Here is an 18,803-nt window from a genome sequence, read left to right as displayed (position 1 = left end):
ACGGTAACAAGGTGAACTGGGTTTGCACTGTTGATCACTATTCAATGCCACATATCCCTTGCTTAAAATGGGAGTGCGTGTGAACTTCACAATAAGGCCAAGTCAAGAATCTTGCATCAGACTTCTGACTGTTGACAGCACTCTCACCTTGGGGTCAGAAGGTCAGGGGTTCAAGTCCCACTCCAGGACTTGAGCACAAAATGAAAAATCAAGGCTGACACTCCAGGACAATACTGAGGGAGTTTTGCACTATTGGATGCATTGTCTTTTGGATGACGGATTAAATTAAGGTCTAATCTGCCCTTTCAGATGGATATAAGAGAGCCAATTTCACTATCTGCAAAACGAGTCTTTATCCCTGGTATTCTGACCAAAAATTATCCCTCAATCAATATTACAAACAGATTATCTGGCTATTAGGACGCTGCTGTTTGTGGGGGCTTGCGGTATGCAAATTGATTGTCATTTTTCCTACAATGCAACAATTTGAGTACACTCAAGAACTTTGTGAACTGTAAAGTGCTTTGGGAACAGCCAGTGGTTGTGGGAAAAAACTCTATATTAATACAAGTTCTTCTTTCTCAGGTTCAACTGCAATTCTTCCATGGGGAAATATCCTGCTTAAGCGCCATCTACAAACATTTGGAATTGTTATTTGGGGAAAAACACAAGGTTCACGTGTGTCAGCATCCTGCTGAGAGTCTGGATCCTAGCAGAAATGAGATCAACTTTTTAAAATTAATATTTTCAAACTTGTGCACTAGAGCTGTGTAAACTAAATGCTCAATTTATATCCAAAACTCTGATATTACCTATTTTATTTCCCCTCTGCCATTTAAACGTCACTTTTCTTAATCCAACTTGCATGACATTATCATAAGATTTAGGAATGTCGCAGACTTGGCCAATGATATTCTTTTGCTTCATCTGTCGATTCTGTTGCTCCTCAAAGGATTTAATTGACTTGCGGACGGCATCAATTCGACTCTGCTTGGCAGCTACATCTAGAAAATTAAATATACATCTGTTCAATTTGTAACATACCAAACAAATGATGACCTATAGTAATTTGTAAAATTTTCAGAACTATCTAAATGCTCTTTAAAAGACAAAATTGTGCCCGCCTCTACTACTACCTTTGGCAGCTGGTTCCAGACACTCACCACCCTCTGTGAAAACATTGCCCCTCTGGGCACTTTTGTATCTCTCCCCTCTCACTTTAAACCTGTGCCCTTTAGTTTTAGACTCCCATACTTTTGGGAAAAGATATTGACTATCTAGCTGATCTGTGCCCCTCATTATTTTATAGATCTCTATAAGATCACCCCTCAGCCTCTTATGCTCCAGAGAAAAAAGTCCCAGTCTATTCAGCCTCTCCTTATAACTCAAACCATCAAGTCCCGGTAGCATCCTAGTAATTTTTTCTGCACTCTTTCTAGTTTAATAATATCCTTTCTATAGTAGGGTGACCAGAACTGCACACAGTATTCCAAGTGTGGCCTTACCAATGTCTTGTACAACTTCAACAAGACATCCCAACTCCTGTATTCAATGTTCTGACCAATGAAACCAAGCATGCAGAATGCCTTCTTCACCACTCTGTCCACCTGTGACTCCACTTTCAAGGAGCTATGAACATGTACCCCGAGATCTCTTTGTTCTGTAACTCTCCCCAACGCCCTACCATTAACTGAGTAAGTCCTGCCCTGGTTCAATCTACCAAAATGCATCACCTCGCATTTGTCTAAATTAAACTCCACCTGCCATTCGTCAGCCCACTGGCCCAATTGAAGATAACTTTCTTCACTGTCCACTATGCCACCAATCTTGGTGTCATCTGCAAACTTACTAACCATGCTTCCTATATTCTCATCCAAATCATTAATATAAATGACAAATAACACTGATTCCTGGGGCACACTGCTGGTCACAGGCCTGTGGATTAGAAGGCACTTTTGTAAATAAAATGATTCAATTATTTTTCAATTTGCTGCTGTGCTTCAGATTCAAAGTGATTTTGTGCTTCCTCCGTTAGCTGGTCATTCAGATTAATTATCATATGCTCAATGGGGGGGAAGGAGCAAAGATCAAGTAGAGATGGATGCAAATCGGAGGTAGAGGTATGAAAGCTGAGGAACAAAACTCCACCACTGAAGAATGGAAATTGAACAAAGGGTTTTCCAACTGCTGAGTGGAGAGTTTTCACTTGTCTGCCTTTTCAATCATTATTATTTTCCATGCGTTATCTGGCATAAACACAATTGGTACTGATTTAAGAACTTAAAAATGTGGAATAAAGCTGTAGTGCAATAATGTATCATCAGGCCCCGGTGCATTGCTGAACATCAAAACAATGGCAAGTGGGATCGGTTGGGATACAAGAAACAGTCACTGGGAAAAATAATAACCTAAACTGAGAGTGAAAATTTCATACATTAAAAAAATCCTTGAAGTTTTTGTTTCCGAAAGATAATACTTCCATGAAGAAAATGATGCATTAATACTGTGTAGAACTTCTATAGCAATGCATCAATCACACGCACAATATGATATTGATATATATATATATATATATACACACATATACACATCTCGAGGAGATTTGTTTGTGTTTTACCTCCGAATAAATAAAACTTGCCATTTTTCAAGGCATCACAACACAACTACATTATGTTTATTCAATTCTTTACACACTTGTTAAGCATAAACCCATATATGACATAAAACACTAAATGCAATTAATGTTATAGCAATCGACAGTTCCTTTTTACTGACTCAATTTTTTTATAGTCAATCAATAAATGAACTAACAATATGAGACTCTTCTTGAAGTTCCTTGGACAGAGTCTATGCTAAATCAGCTGATTTCAGTTATGGCACCAAGTCAGGTATGACAATTGGCGTTAGCTATCCTGAACTGGGGAGTTGGTGGCTTGGAAGGAGAAAGAGAAGAAAATGTTTGGAATGTTTTGCTTCTTGTCATTAGAGTGATTTCTGGAAAGCACAAACATTGGGTTATAGCAGGATAGGTCTTGGCTACAATCTTCTCTCCCGCTGATAGCCTATCTCACTAGGGGTCATAAGGTTGGGTCAACCAGTTGAACATTTGGTAAGGGGTGGGAAAGGTGGGGAAAAATGGCCAAAAAGCCTTTCATAATAAGAACAGTAATTTTATGTTGCAATAAATCTGGAGCAAATGCAAACTCATTCTATACGTGGCAACTATTTTCAGAAAGCTGATGTAATCTCTTGTACATTTCTTCAAGCCTACGTCAAGTATTGTTACTAGTTATTGTGCAAATCTGGAGAAGACAATTCCAAATCCTTCATTCACAAATAGAAACTATTACATGAATAACAGGGCCTTAAAGTCAGGTCGATATTTTTCTAAAATTGGGAACAGATTTTTAAAAAATATAAACTAAATTACATTTTTCAAATATTTGGCTGGTACAGCAATTTTACAAATGCAAAATAGTCCAACTGCAACAGGGACAATAATGCATTCGCTCCTTTCCTTCATCTTTCTGCCTGTTTCTAAGTTCTTATTTTACATTCAAGGTGAGATATGTCAGAGTAATGAATGTAAAGGACTAAAGCATGCTCGGGTTAGGAAGAGTGTGAGCCAGGTGAGAATTAAAGCTCCCTCAAACCTAATAATGGGCCTGATTTTATTATTTTGATTTTAAGTGCTGAATCTGAGCGCAATTCAGATCCGACTTGGAAAACTGCTCTCAGGCACCCCCATACACACACAGTCTGAAAAAAATCACGGGTCTGAATCACGCTGTGGGTGGGGCATTTTGCGCCCGAAATGCTGCAGCTCCGATCAGAGCTTTGAACTGTGCATGCGCAGCGAGAAAAAAATGTGAAAAACGTGCCCATCACATTGCTCCTGGGCCGCAAAAAGTGGATAAAGCGGCCTGGGAGCGAAAAGCAGGAGTGATAGCCCCCACAGATATTGCTCCACCCCCACAACATAACTGTCCCCCTTATCCATCCATCCCCCTACTAACCAGACCATATGCGACCCTCTGCCCCCTTTCCCCCTACCGATCACCCGCAGGGTGGCAGCGGACCCCCCTGCCCCACCCGAGATCCATCTGGCCTTCCCCCCCCCCCCCTCCCCAGTGAGTGGTCAGCCCCCCCCACCCCCACAACCGGAGATCCATCAGCGCCCCCCACCTGAGAATGATTAGGCCTCCCTCCTCACCCCCCACCAGAGAACGATCGGACCTCCCTCCTCCCCCCACCACCAGAGAATGATCTGGCCTCTTCCCATCCGCCACCACCCCCCCCCCCCACCCCTCCACCAGAGATACATCTGACCAGCCTCCTCCTCCCTCCCCCTTCCACCAGAGAATGATCTGGCCCGCCTCCCGCCCTCCACCACCACCACCGATCTGTATCAGAGAGCTGCCAGAAGCTCTGAATTTACCTCTTCAGAAGCTGGAGCGCCCAAAACAGATCTTTGCCGAGCATGTCTGTTTAGCACCGAATCTGGACACGCGAATGCAATGGCAAAGGGGGAAATGCTGTAAAGTTGGGCGGGCAGCCCATTAATTCAATTTATATGCATGCAAATGCATTTAAATCACCGTTGCGCTCATTTCGGATCACAGCCATTGTCGGGCTTTGGTAAAGTGGGGATCTGCGCAGACGCGGGGCGCGGATCGCGTTAATGGCCGAACGCCCGACTTTACCAAGTTTTCACACCCGAAAATGGGCCCGACGCAACGGTAAAATCAAGCCCAATGTGTCTTATGGTCAACTTATATGAACAATTGCTCCCCTGGTAGAATTAACTTCAGAAGTTCTGATTGAAATTAATAAGACTGCCAGAAAAGAGTGAAGCAAAATATCTCATACCACATAAGAATACTTTACAGGATTATGTCGAATACTTTACAGGATTATGCATTTGTGTATTCTGTAGATATCAGGATCATCAGAAAATAAAAATTATTAAATGTGAATGAACAGAGATCTGTGTTTATAACTCAAGTTACTTTGAATTAGCTATCTCAGGGAAATGTGCATAATGTGACATAACACTATGCATTTACTTAATAAAAAAATTCAAGGCAGGAGGGCATACTCTTTGAATGTAACCAAGGCAGCAAAATAAAATGACAGGAATTTAGAATTCTGTCAAATCACTTATTTTACAGAACAACTTTTAAATGCCATCACGTGCATATTCCTAGAATTATGCATTTACCTTTTGATTGACTCAACAGAGACCGAAGCTCCCAGCTTCTTCGTGCACTAATACTCGGATCTCCTTTAGGATATACAGGTTCTGGGGAAGAGGGGGAATGAAAACATTCACTGAATTTTACAATTGCAAAGTGATTAATGGTGGAAATATACCAGACAACTTAGAAAATGAATCTGGGGAGAAAGTTTTGGGGAACAAGGAAATGGCAGAGGGGTTAAACAGTCTTTATGGTGGAAGATACTTTGAAAATCTCACATTGCGAGAGTGACTGAGTCTCTAAAGTATTTGATGGACTGTAAAAGAAAACACATTGTGGGTGGAATTTTCCAGCCTCGCTCACCCCGAAACTGGAAAATCCTGCCCGAGGTCAATGGACCTTTGCATGCCCCCCCCACACCCCCCAATTCCCCTGGCAGGCAGGATGGGAAAATTCCCCCCTCCTCACTTTGAGATGTTCCAAGGTTGTGAAAGGCGCTATACAAATGCAAGCCTTTCTCTTCTTTCCGCCCCCAATGGGACTGACAGCACGCAGCACCCACGTGAAGAAGTCTACACTGAATTAATTTACTATTCCAATATGATGAGGACACCACCTACAACAAAATACGATGGCAGTATGCCGTCAGCTGCACTTGTCCATTACTATAATCACACGCAACAACTTGCATTTACATAGCACCGCTGATTAATTAAATTGGATTTGATGTATTATTATCACAGGTATTTACATTTCGAATACTGTGTGCAGTTCTGGTCACCTCACTATAAGAAGGATGTGGAAGCGCTGGAAAGAGTGCAAAGGAGATTTACCAGGATGCTGCCTGGTTTGGAGGGTAGGTCTTATGAGGAAAGGTTGTGGGAGCTAGGGCTGTTCCCTCTGGAGCAGAGGAGGTTGAGGGGAGACTTAATAGAGGTTTATAAAATGATGAAGGGGATAGATAGAGTGAATGTTCAAAGACTATTTCCTCGGGTGGATGGAGCTATTACAAGGGGGCATAACTATAGGGTTCATGGTGGGTGATATAGGAAGGATATCAGAGGTAGGTTCTTTACTCAGAGTGGTTGGGGTGTGGAATGGACTGCCTGCAGTGATAGTGGAGTCAGACACTTTAGGAACATTTAAGCGGTTATTGGATAGGCACATGGAGCACACCAGGGTGATAGGGAGTGGGATAGCTTGATCTTGGTTTCAGATAAAGCTCAGCACAACATCGTAGGCCGAAGGGCCTGTTTTGAGCTGTACTGTTCTATGTTCTATAAAGAATTTTGACAAACAGGAGTAGGCGACCATACAGCGCCATGAGCCTGGTCCACAATTCAATATAATCATAGTTGATCTTCTACCTCAACTCTGTTTTCCTGCCCATATCCACTGATTTCCTAAAATGATCAAAAATCTATTGATTTCGGTCTTGAATATGCCCAACAATGGAGCATCCATAATCCCCACATTAGACAGTTCCAAAATTCACAACCCTGAACACGCTGGAAAAAAAAAAAGACGGTTTGTCAAAGCTTTTAATGTTGCACTCATCAGGACAATTTTAAGAATACCATGTCAGGGGAACAACAACTTTATACTGTATGCGACAAGAGTGATTGGTTCGCAAATGGACTCTTAATTGGTAGAGGCATTGCCATGAAGAATGCATCAGTTAATGGTGACTGACAGTTAACTGCCCAACATTGTTTGAAAATTTAAACCAGACAGCTTGACTCCGATTGGTCATGGTATTACCCTGAGGAAAGAACCAGAGAATGACTGTCACTTATTTTGTTTAGCTGAAACAGATGCAACATGTGTATGTATTCTGTCTTTAAAGAACAGCGCCTGTGTATTAATACATGCATCATCCAGTACACACAAATACATCACACCATGAGCCCGACTGATCATCTTAAATTCGTTGCCAGTGTACTTTTTATTAGCAAATATGATCCAATCGTAGAATCACATGCAAACTTTGGAAACCGTTTTGAGGGACATGCTAATTGACACGATCCGTCAGTCTTTGAGATGCACATCGCATGTGGTGTTAAAGCTGAACTCAACTGTGCAAGTAGCTGAATTGTATATGCCATATATTACCAAATAGATGGCGTTGCCATGGGATCCCCTCTTGGTTCAGCTCTCAAAACCTTTGTTGGGTTCGATGAGAAATAGGTCTTCGATGGAATGGCGCCTAACCTCCTAACCTTGCATATTTCTAATGATATGTTATATTTAAATCTGCAGCTGCATGTAATAATTTCATGTCTTAATGGCCCCATCCTGTGCTCAAATTCACATCTGAAATGGAGCAGTCAAATTAATTCCCTTCCCTCGACATACTAATTGAGAAATGTGCCAGGGGGTTCTCCACCATGGTCTACCATAAGCCTACCTTCACTGGTCAATACACACGTTGGGATTCTTACAGTTCCACAAGCTACAAGATTGGCCTTATCGGCAACCTTGTGTAAATAGGGCTCAAGCCATTCACTTACCATGCAAGCTTGATACTGAAATAGGACACATAACAGACATCCTGTAGGATAATGGATACCCTGATTAGATCATTTCACGCTGTATGTTGCACAAGCTCAAACAGGCCCAAGCTGTAACTTTTGGCCCTGAAAAGTGCTGAGCTACCTGGAAGAGCAATGTATCTCAATGATTTGAGCAACACACGAAACTAGCCATTTCACGCTGTTACTATACAGTAGCAACACTAGTGGTACCCACCATGAATACAATGCTTCCGTCAAATGAGAGTAACATGGTTTATGAACTCCAGTCCTAGTGCAATGCTTGGTATGTAGGCCATACATCCCAGTCTGGTAGATCGTACCAAACAGCATAACTCCTCCACTGTTCGTAACAGGCAAATAAACCCCCATACCCATGCGTGTAAAACTCAAAACAGAGCATCTAACATTAGATTCCGTGAATGGACAACTAAATAATTCTCTGCGCTAAAAATTACACCGACCATCAATTTAAGACTGTCAGTTGCATTTACAGTGTGGGGCATTTGCATGTACTAGAAACTACATATAATAAACAGAACCCTTCCTGTCCTTTGGAGAAAGAAGGAACATGTACACATATTTCTTCTGTTCCAGCTAAAAACAAGTGATAGCCATTCGCTGATTCACTCCTCAGGGCAAAGCCTTAACCAGAGGCAAGCTGCCTGGTTTAAATTTTCAAACAATGCTCGGCAGTTAACGGTCAGTCACCATCAACTGGTACATTTTCCACAGCCTTTGCCAGAGTCCACTTACCAATCAGAACTCTTCTCGTACAGAATGAAGTTATTTTCCCTGACTTTGGTATTCTTGCAAGATGAAAGGTTTTGACAAAATACCTTTTTTTGAGCAATACACAAGTGCTGTGTATTGACCAAATGACTATTCATAACCCTCTGAGTGAAGAAACTTCTCATCTCAGTCCTAAATAAATTGCCCTGAGATTGTGCTCCGGTGTTCTAGATTCTCCAGCCAGGGGAAACACCTTTCAGTGTATATTTTGTCAATCTCCTTCAGAATCTTGTATATTTCAATGAGCTCACCTCCCATTATTCTGGGAAATATAGTCCCACTTCACTGTCAGTCAGTCAAAGGACAATCTTCTTACCCCAGGGAACAATCTAGTGAACCTTCATTGTACTGCTTCCAACTCGGGTATATTCTTTCTTAAATATGGAGACCAAAACTGTGCATAGTCCTCCAGGTGCGGTCTCACCAAAGTCCTATATAATTATGGTAAGATTTCTGTATTCTTATACGTCAATCCCCTGGCAGCAAGGCAAACATGTCTTTGCTTTCCCATTTCTTGTTGCCCCTGCAAACGTGCTGACTTTGTCTGATCATGCGAAGATGTTCTAAGGCTTCCTTAATAATAGATTTAATCATTTTCCCAATGTCTGGTGTCAGCATAGTTTCTGCTTTTCTCTCCCTCCTTTGCCTGAATAGCAGTATTACATTTGCTAACTTCCAAACTGCTGGGACCATTGTAGAATCTGGAGAATTTTGGAAAATAAACACACCAGTGTATCCACTATCCCTGTGACAATCACTTTTAGAACTGTGGGATATAGCCCATCAGATCAGAAGGATTTGTTGACTTTTATTTCGTTAAATTTCTCCAAGATTTTTTCTCTACTGATACTAATTATCTTAAGTTCCTCACTTTTATTAGTCCCTTGGTAACCTGCTGCTATTTCTGGTGTAAATTTGTGTATCCTACACAAAAACAGCACATATTGCAATGGCATATTGGAGGTGGCAGCTTGAGGGGGAAGGGACAGGGTGATCAAGGCTTGTTTATTAGAGGAGGTGATAGTGTCTGATTCAAAGGAGAAAGCAATATGTGTGGCAATAAACTGTCAACGATATGTTCTAACTTGGGGGCCAGTAAAGGAAGTTGGGTGATTAGCAGTTTGGAGGGAGCAGGAGGTGGACCTCACCTCACGGACAAAATCAAGGCTACAATACAGTTCAGAATGACTGTTATAAAGCACCACGCCTTAAATTGACGACACTCAATAGTCTCTTCCTTACCCTCACGATCTTCAGTGGGACTGGAATGTCGGCTCAGTGACTTAAATTGTAGCTCAGCTGCTATAGACGCTAAGCGGTCGTTTTCAGGGACACTCGAACCCCTATTTTGAAATAAACAACATCACGTTGGAAACATTCAAATGCATCTGCATTTCAGAGTTCAAACATTTACTGGCAATGCACTTGATACCGTATCATATGAATAGCTTTAAATATAAAGGAACTGCTTCTCTGTGCACTTCAAGGAGCAGGGCAGGAGGGCGTTATTTCAGATTTCTTGTCACTAACCATATTAGTTCTACTCTTTTAATCAAAGGGATATCAACTGGCAGATAAAAGGTCTCAGATGCCTGCTGCATGCTTACAGCAAGAAAGGGTACATTACTGGCTTCTGCAGGCATGTTAATCCAAGATAGCAGGCTCATGAAATCAACTTTCAGTTGCTTAACTGTTGATAAATAACCCGGAGAGGGGCACGCTTTCAGGCTTTAATGATGATTGACTGACTGAAAGAGGCTTACAGGCAGTTTACTACACATTATTCTGAAAAACTGACCAATACAGTTTCTGATGAAAATGTGACTAATTGATGCGGCATACTTGTTTTAATACAGTTACACAGAGTGTAACAACTTTCCATTTTTGTGAAAGGTCACCAGTGATTTGTACTCAACGCGAAAAGACCAACATAAAAGATTTTAGATTTTAATAAAGGAGTGTTTAGTTCTGTTTTCACTTATCCATTATATATTCTTCCATGTGCATTGTGATTACTCACTGCGTTTAAATGTAACACTGTGTACAACAACCTTGATGAACTGTGGCAGCAATGTGCACTACATACAAATGCATTGTAGCAACTCACAAAGGGTCCTTTGATAGTTGTTACAACTCGCTGTTTCAATTGTATAGGGTGTTGATGAGACTACATCTGAACTAGTGTGTCCAGTTTTGGTCTCCTTAGTTGAGGGAGGATGTGGTGGCATTGGAGACAGTTCAGAGGAGGTTCACCAGATTGATTCTGGGCATGAAAGGGTTGACATATGAGGAGGGTTGACATTAGTCTGAGCTTATACTGCTGGAGTTTAGAAGGATGAGGGGGGATCTGACCGAGTTATATAATATTTTAAAAAGGGACTGATCAAGTAAGTATAGACCAAATGTTTCCTCTTATGGGGCAATCTAGAACAAGTGATCACAGGTACAGGTTGAGGGGCAGTAGATTTGAAACTGAGATGAGGAGGAACTACTTCTCGCAGAAGGTGGTGAATTTGTGGAACTTGCTGCCCCATGGCGTGATGGAGTTTGGATCATTGAATAGTTTCAAGAACAAGATATATTTCTAATAAAAGGGATATGGAGAACAAGCGGGAGGTGAATTTGAGACCAGGGAGAGATCAGCCATGATCTGATTGAATGGTGGAGCAGGCTGGAAGGGCTGAATTTGCTTACTTCTGTTCCTAATTCCTATTCTCCTATAGCATCTTCTGAATCCACAACCTCTACTTGCTGAAAGAAGGGCAGCAGATGGGAACACCACAACCTGCAAGTTCCCCTCCAAGACATTCACCATCCTGACTTGGAACTATTATTGCCATTCCATCACTGCCACTGGGTCAGAATTCTCTTCCTAACAGCACTGTAGGTGTATCTACTCCAAATGGAATTCATTGCTTCCTGAAGGCAACTCACCACCACATTCTCAAAGGCAATTAGGGAGGAGGAACAAATGCTGACCTTGCCAGCAATGCTCAAATCCCGTGAAAGAATTAAAAATACTTGGGTTCCCGTAGTATATTTCCTCCTTAATGATATGCTTTCAAATGTCAGACACAAGGTGATTTAATGGGCATCGCCTACTTAGAGTGTGTTGGATTATGATTTGAGGGAACCAAGGATTATGGGTTTGGTATAAGGCGGCAAATTTGAGATAGAAAAACCATGTTACAATCTTATTAAAAATGGCAAGGTGGCTCAAAGGGCAAAAAAGCCTACTTCTATTGCTAAGGAATAGCATTTCTTTTATTATTCTTACTCATCCCTCAAAATTCAATCGCTGGGTTGAGAGTTCAGCAATGTAATTAATAATTAGCATTATTGGAAACATGCGATTTTGGTACAACAAGGAAATTTGAATTAAGCAATTTAGTTGATGAAATTGATACTTGAAAAAGAATACAGTGCCACAAATGCCATCTACTCATGCTGTAAAACTACCTTAGTTCATTCGCAGTGCCTGCAGACTTGATGTAATTGAGGTCACTACCAACAACTGGAGCTGAGCGAATAGCAGCGGTGCATTGGTTCCGTACTTCAGAGCCAAGACTCCTCGGGCTGTGATGAACAGAGTAGAAAACAATTCAAGAACATACAAATGTACCTGATAATTTATACAAAGAAAAATAAAAGAAGATTGATGCAGTATTATTTCTACAGTGTTCACATTTGTGGTTTGATGCTAAGAGAAAGCTCAGAATTAATTGAATAAATATTGGCAAAATGAACATGCGCTCTACTTTGTGCACTGAACATAACAGAATCATAGAAGAAACTATAATTGCCTTAAAGTTGTTTTGCAATATGGTGAATGGAGCTTCAGGGTGCCACAGGGATCGGTGCTAGGACCCCAACTATTCACAATATATATTAATGATTTGGATGAGGGAACAAAATGTAACATCTCAAATTTTGCAGATGATACCAAGTTGGGTGGGAGGGTGAACTGTGACGAGGACGCAGAGATCCTTCAGAATGATCTGGACAGGTTGGGTGAATGGACTAATCAGTGGCAGATGCAGTTTAATTTGGATAAATATGAGGTTATTCACTTTGGAAGCAAAAACAAGGAGGCAGATTACTACCTGAATGGTTGTAAATTGGGAGAGGGATGTGTGTAGTGGGTGTCCTTGTGCACCAGTCACTGAAGGTAAGCATGCAGGTGCAGCAGGCGGTAAAGAAGGCAAATGGCATGTTGGCCTTCATTGAGAGGTTTTGAGTATAGGAGTAGGGATATGTTGTTGCAATTATACAGGGCCTTGGTGAGGCCACACCTAGAATATTGTGTGCAGATTTGGTCTCCTTTTCTGAGGAAGGATGTTCTTGTTCACGAGAGAGTGCAGTGAAGGTTTACCAGGCTGAATCTGGAGATGGCGGGACTGATGTACGAGGAGAGATTGACTAGGATTGTTCTTGCTGGAGTTCAGACAAATGAGAGGGATCTCGTAGAGACTTATAAAATTCTAACAGGACTAGACTGGGTAGATGCAGAGAGGATATTCCTGATGGTGGGGGAGTCGAGAACCAGGGGTCACAGTCTGAGGATTCAGGGTCGAAAGTGAGGATGTAAGTGAGGAGACATTTCTTCACCCAAAGAGTGGTGAGCCTGTGGAATTCATTACCACAGGAAGTACTTGATACCAAAACATTGAATGTATTCAAGAGGCGGCTGGATATAGCACTTGAGGCGAATGGGATCAAAGGTTATGGGGAAAAAGCAGGATTGGCTATGGAGTTGGATGACAGCCATTATCATAATGAATGGTAGAGCAGGCTCGAAGGGCCAAATGGCCTCCTCCTGCTCCTATCTTCTACGTTTCTATGTTTCACTATTGCTAATGTCAAATAATGTTTTTCGCTAGTGTATACTATTTTTTTTTTATTTGTGTTGCTGCAGGTTGCTAGGTTATTGCGTAGCAATCAGAAAAAAAGCCTAATGAAGTGCAGTTGAAGAATGCTATAATTCTACAGTGAGGGATCCTCACCCCCAAGTTATTAGTTTCATCAGGATCTGAAAATTAACCGAGTTGCACAGAAATACTAAGTGGTGAACAAAGCTGAAATATCCTTAATTTGAAGATAGAACTTTTAAGGCAACATTCTGACCATCAGTTCAGGCCACCACTAGAAACTAAAAGTTGATATACTATTGGTAACAAACATTACCAGTTGGTTAACAAGTACAGCAAACTAAATTGGCTAGCTCTTGATTTAGAACAAAGTTTAGAATTTGGTTTCCATTATACATACATCATGTAACAATGATCTCACGCACATACTAACAATGTGCAGTACAATTGACACCTACCATTGTAAATGTTGACAGCAGATAGCAGAGCCAAAGAATCACAGACAAAAGGGGTATGGTAGCATAGTGGTTTTACTGAACTTGTAATCTAGGGGTCTGGGATAATTATCTGATGACATTAGTTCAAATTCCACCAAACAGTTGAGGAATTTTAATTCAATTAATTAATTTAGTTAACCTGGAATTTAAAAAGCTAGGACCAGCAATGACTACCTGATTTTCATAAAAGCCCATCTGGTTCACAAATTGCTTTAGGGGAAGGTATCTATTCTCCTTGCCTGGTGGGGTTGGCATATGAGTCTAGACCAAATGCAACATGATTGACTTTGCTGTCTGAAACAGCCTAGAAACCACGTTTATCAAGTCTTTAAAAAACAGTATTAAGAATAAAACCTGGCGGATCACCTGGCATCAGCCTTGACACCAGTTTCAGGCATGTCAAAGATACAGCCAGCCCTGCAAAATCCTTCTCATTAATATCGGAGGATTTGTGACAAAATTGGCAGGGGTATCTCACAGACTATTTAAGTAACAGCTTGACAGTCATACTCAGGGGATCAAATCTTTTTACCAACACCCAGACTCCACATCTGGGTATCTTCTGTTCCACTAGCAGGGCAGACTCACCAGAAACAGCAGCACAATGGTATAGTGTGGAGGGAGTGGCCTTGGGAGTCTTCAAAATTGACTCTGGAATCCATGATATCAAATGGCATTTGGTAAAACATGGGCAAGGAAATCTGCTGCCTTTCTTAGTTGATAAATCAGCAGTCCCCATGACGGACACCACCTGTAAGAAGCATCAACAGCAGCAAAGACACAGACTTGTTCTGGTGGGGACTTTAACATCCATCACCAAGAGCAGCACAACTGACTCTTCTGAAGGACCAGCTGCCAGACTGGTCCTGTGGCAGCTGATAAGTCGACAGGGCAGAAAAAAAAATAACTTGACCTCAGCATTACCAATCTATCTTTCGCTGGCATGTTTATGCACAACAGGACTGGATGACTGCCCATTGCATAAATCCTTGTGGAGACAAAGTCACACCTTCATATGCAGGGCACACTCCATCAAGTGCAGCACAAATACCATGCTAAAAGCGATAGATGGAGAACAGCAGCACCAGACTTGGCACCAATAAAGAACTATGGGCAAACAGCTGCAGGATTCTATTATATTGCAATCTGTGATCTCATGGCCTAACATATTGCTCGCCTGACCATTATGACCAACGCAGGCAATTAACATTGGTTCATACAAATTCAAGAACATAAAAAATAGGAGCAGGAGTAGACCATAAGGCCCATCAAGCCTCCATTGAATATGATTTATCTTCTGCATCATCTCCATTTCTCTGCTACTTGCCAGGTCCCTCGATTGTTTAGAGAGAATAAAAAGCTATCAATCTCAACCTTAAATGCATTTAATGATGGAGCATCTACAACCTACTGTGGTAAACAACTCCGAAGATTCACAATTCTCTAACTGAAGACGTTTTTTTTCCATATTAGTCCTAAACAACTGAGTCCTTATTCTGGGACTGTGTCCTTGTGTTCTAGAATCCCCAGCCAAGGAAAACAACCTCAAAGTGTCTATTCTGTCTAGCCCCTTCAGAACTGTGTATGTTTCAAATGAGATCAGTTTTCATTCTCCTCAACTCCAGCGTGGGCAGTCCCAATTTACTCAGCCTCTCATCATCAACCCTCTCCTACTACAAACCAATTCAGTCTATTTCCTCTGTACCACCTGTAGGGCGGGTATAACTGTCCTTAGATATGAAAATCAAAATCCTATTTGCCAAAGCAAGACTTCCCTATTTTTGTACTCTAATCTTTTTATGAGAGAGGTCAATGTGGTATTTGCCTTCCTAACTATTTGCTGTGCCTGCATCCTAACTTTGTGTTCCCTTGTAAATACACCCATCTCTGATTTTAGAAGTTTCACATTTTAAAAAAATGTTCCGCATTCTATTTGTACTACCATAGCAAATAACCTCATACTTACTCATCTGTCATCTTGTTGTCCACTCCCTTATCCTGTCTATATCTCTTTGCAGCTTCTTTGTGTCCTCTGCAAAGGTCGATGTGATGTGGATAGTGCGCGGGTGAAGTAAGTTAGCATACTTTCAGTTTTTGTGTACCAGCTTGTTTCTCATTTTCAGCCTGCACCACTGGCCGGCAGCAATGTGAAAAGGAGTCACATGTGTAATTCTCTCTGGTGACTCATGGAAACTGGGTTCCTTGCATTTCTAGGCTAAAGCCCACTAGCATGTGAACGCGCCATGGCACTCATGAACCAAACTCCCGGCCTTGAGTGAATAGCTCCACTGCCTGGTGGATACCTCATGAGTGTTGAAAGCTAAAGGAGAAATAATCTGCAGTGAAGCCCAAAGGTGGACTGATGTTGAAATATGTCAGCCATCTTTCAGGCAATCAATGTTCGCAAGACATTATTTTGGACTCAAACAGGGTGAGAGAAGGGCCCTGATGTTTGGACAGCTCTTCTCTTCATAAATTTTTCCTAGGGTTGCGCTTTCGCTGGAAGGCATTAAACGAACTTGGGAAATAGCAGATACAAACTGAATGGTGTAGAGAACATGTACTACAGGTTGTCCCATTGGTCAGCCACTACTCACCTCCAGCTGGGCAGCCCCCATAACATGCTGACCCATCACAGTCCATTTGCTTCAATGGGTGCTGGGGTTTAAAGTCTTTGCCAAACAACTGCAAGGAATTCATCACACCAGGAAAACAAGCAAAAGAAAGAAGATGCCAACTCTTCAACTGGCAAATTGGAATATCAAGACTACTGACAGACAACTTGCAGCTTGCTGATAACGTGTGCAAGAGAGTGGTGAGAAATATGTTACTTGATAGGCTGAACATTCTTTCATATAGCTTTCCTATAAGAGACCAGGTTCGCTGAGATTGGATCATTGAAATATTAGGAACATATGAACAGCAGGCTGTTCAACCCTTCGAGCCCGCTTTACCATTCAATTAAATCATAGCTAACCTACTAACTCAACACCATTTTCCTGCATTGTCCCTATATCCCTTGATAATTTTAATATCTAGAAATCTATAGATCTCTGTCTTGAAATTCTCTACTCCATGGAGCTGTGTGGAGACTCGTTGAGTATGTTCCAGATTCCAACTACCCTCTAACAAAGGGGAGGTGCCGGATGATTGGAGGGTGGCTCATGTTGTTCCGTTGTTTAAAAAAGGTTCCAAAAGAAATCCGGGAAATTATCGGCCAGTAAGTGGTGGGCAAGTTATTGGAAGGTGTGATAAGGGATAGGATCTACAAATATTTGGATAGACAGGGACTTATTAGGGAGAGTCAACATGGCTTTGTGCGTGGTAGGTCATGTTTGACCAATCTATTAGAGTTTTTCGAGGAGGTTACCAGGAAAGTGGATGAAGGGAAGGCGGTGGATGTTGTCTACCTGGATTTCAGCAAGGCCTTTGACAAGGTCCCTCATGGGAGGTTAGTTAGGAAGGTTCAGTCGCTGGGTATACATGGGGAGGTAGTAAATTGGATAAGACACTGGCTCAATGGAAGAAGCCAGAGAGTGGTTGTGGAGGATTGCTTCTCTGAGTGGAGGCCTGTGACTAGTGGTGTGCCGCAGGGATCGGTGTTGGGTCCATTGTTGTTTGTCATCTATATCAATGATCTGGATGATAATGTGGTCAATTGGATCAGCAAGTTTGCTGATGATACAAAGATTGGAGGTGTAGTGGACAGTGAGGAAGGTTTTCAAAGCTTGCAGAGGGATTTGGACCAACTAGAAAAATGGCAAATGGAGTTTAACGCAGCCAAGTGTGAGATATTGCACTTTGGAAGGACAAACCAAAGAAGAACGTACAGGGTAAATGGTAGGACTCTGAAGAGTGCAGTTGAACAGAGGGATCTGGGAATACAGGTACAGAGTTCCCTAAAAGTGACGTCACAGGTGGATAGGGTCGTAAAGAGTGCCTTTGGTACATTGGCCTTTATAAATCGGAGTATCGAGTATAAAAGTTGGAGTGTTATGGTAAGGTTATATAAGGCATTGGTGAGGCCAAATTTGGAGTATTGTGTACAGTTTTGGTCACCTAGTTACAGGAAGGATGTAAATAAGATTGAAAGAGTGCAGAGAAGGTTCACAAGGATGTTGCCGGGACTTGAGAAGCTGAGTTACAGAGAGAGATTGAATAGGTTGGGACTTTATTCCCTGGAGCGTAGAAGATTGAGGGGAGATTTGATAGAGGTGTATAAGATTTTGATGGGTATAGATAGAGTGAATGCAAGCAGGCTTTTTCCGCTGAGGCTAGGGGAGAAAAAAACCAGAGGGCGTGGGTTAAGGGTGAAAGGAGAAAAGTTTAAAGGGAATATTAGGGGGGGCTTCTTCACGCAGAGTGGTGGGAGTGTGGAATGAGCTGCCAGATAAAGTGGTAAATGCGGGGTCACTTTTAACATTTAAGAAAAACTTGGGCAGGTTCATGGATGAGAGGGGTGTGGAGGGATATGGTCCAAGTGCAGGTCAGTGGGACTAGGCATAAAATGGTTCGGCACAGACAAGAAGGGCCAAAAGGCCTGTTTCTGAGCTGTAATTTTCTATGGTTCTAAAGCAATTCCCCCTCATCTTAGTCTTAAATGGCCTCTTATTTTCAGACTGCCCCCCCGCCCCCGGTTCGAGACCACCATCCAGCCAGCTCTCCCAGCCAGCAAACATCCTTGCTGCATCTAACCTGTTGAGTCCTGTAAGAATTTTGTATGCTTCAATGAGATCATCTCTCATTCTGCTAAACTCTGAAGAGACTGGGTCTATATTCTCTAATCTCGATTTATAAGTCTATCTCATCATCCCAGGGATATTTCTGGTGAGCCTTTGTTGCACTTCTTCAATAGAAAGTATATCCGTCCATAGGTAAGGAGACCAAAACTGTACACAATACTCCAGGTGAGGTCTC

The 18,803-nt window shown here is 41.9% G+C and overlaps 1 protein-coding gene across 3 annotated transcripts in view; it reads right to left on the bottom strand.

Moving 5' to 3' along the window:
- map3k4 (mitogen-activated protein kinase kinase kinase 4) overlaps positions 1–18,803 on the bottom strand; it is a 189,350-nt gene that overhangs the window by 36,824 nt on the left and 133,723 nt on the right. For all 3 annotated transcript variants that reach the window (XM_078230123.1, XM_078230124.1, XM_078230125.1), the window contains 4 exons: positions 11,981–12,097; positions 9,764–9,864; positions 5,222–5,302; positions 813–1,004 (listed from right to left, as the gene is read on the bottom strand). In XM_078230123.1, coding sequence (XP_078086249.1) covers positions 813–1,004; positions 5,222–5,302; positions 9,764–9,864; positions 11,981–12,097 — 491 coding nt within the window. The remainder of the gene's footprint in view (positions 1–812; positions 1,005–5,221; positions 5,303–9,763; positions 9,865–11,980; positions 12,098–18,803) is intronic.

The sequence above is a fragment of the Mustelus asterias genome, chromosome 15 (assembly GCF_964213995.1).
Source record: "Mustelus asterias chromosome 15, sMusAst1.hap1.1, whole genome shotgun sequence".
Lineage (NCBI taxonomy): Eukaryota > Metazoa > Chordata > Chondrichthyes > Carcharhiniformes > Triakidae > Mustelus > Mustelus asterias.
The sequence above is the reverse complement of the archived record's forward strand: the minus strand, read 5'-3'. Positions and strand labels throughout refer to the sequence as shown.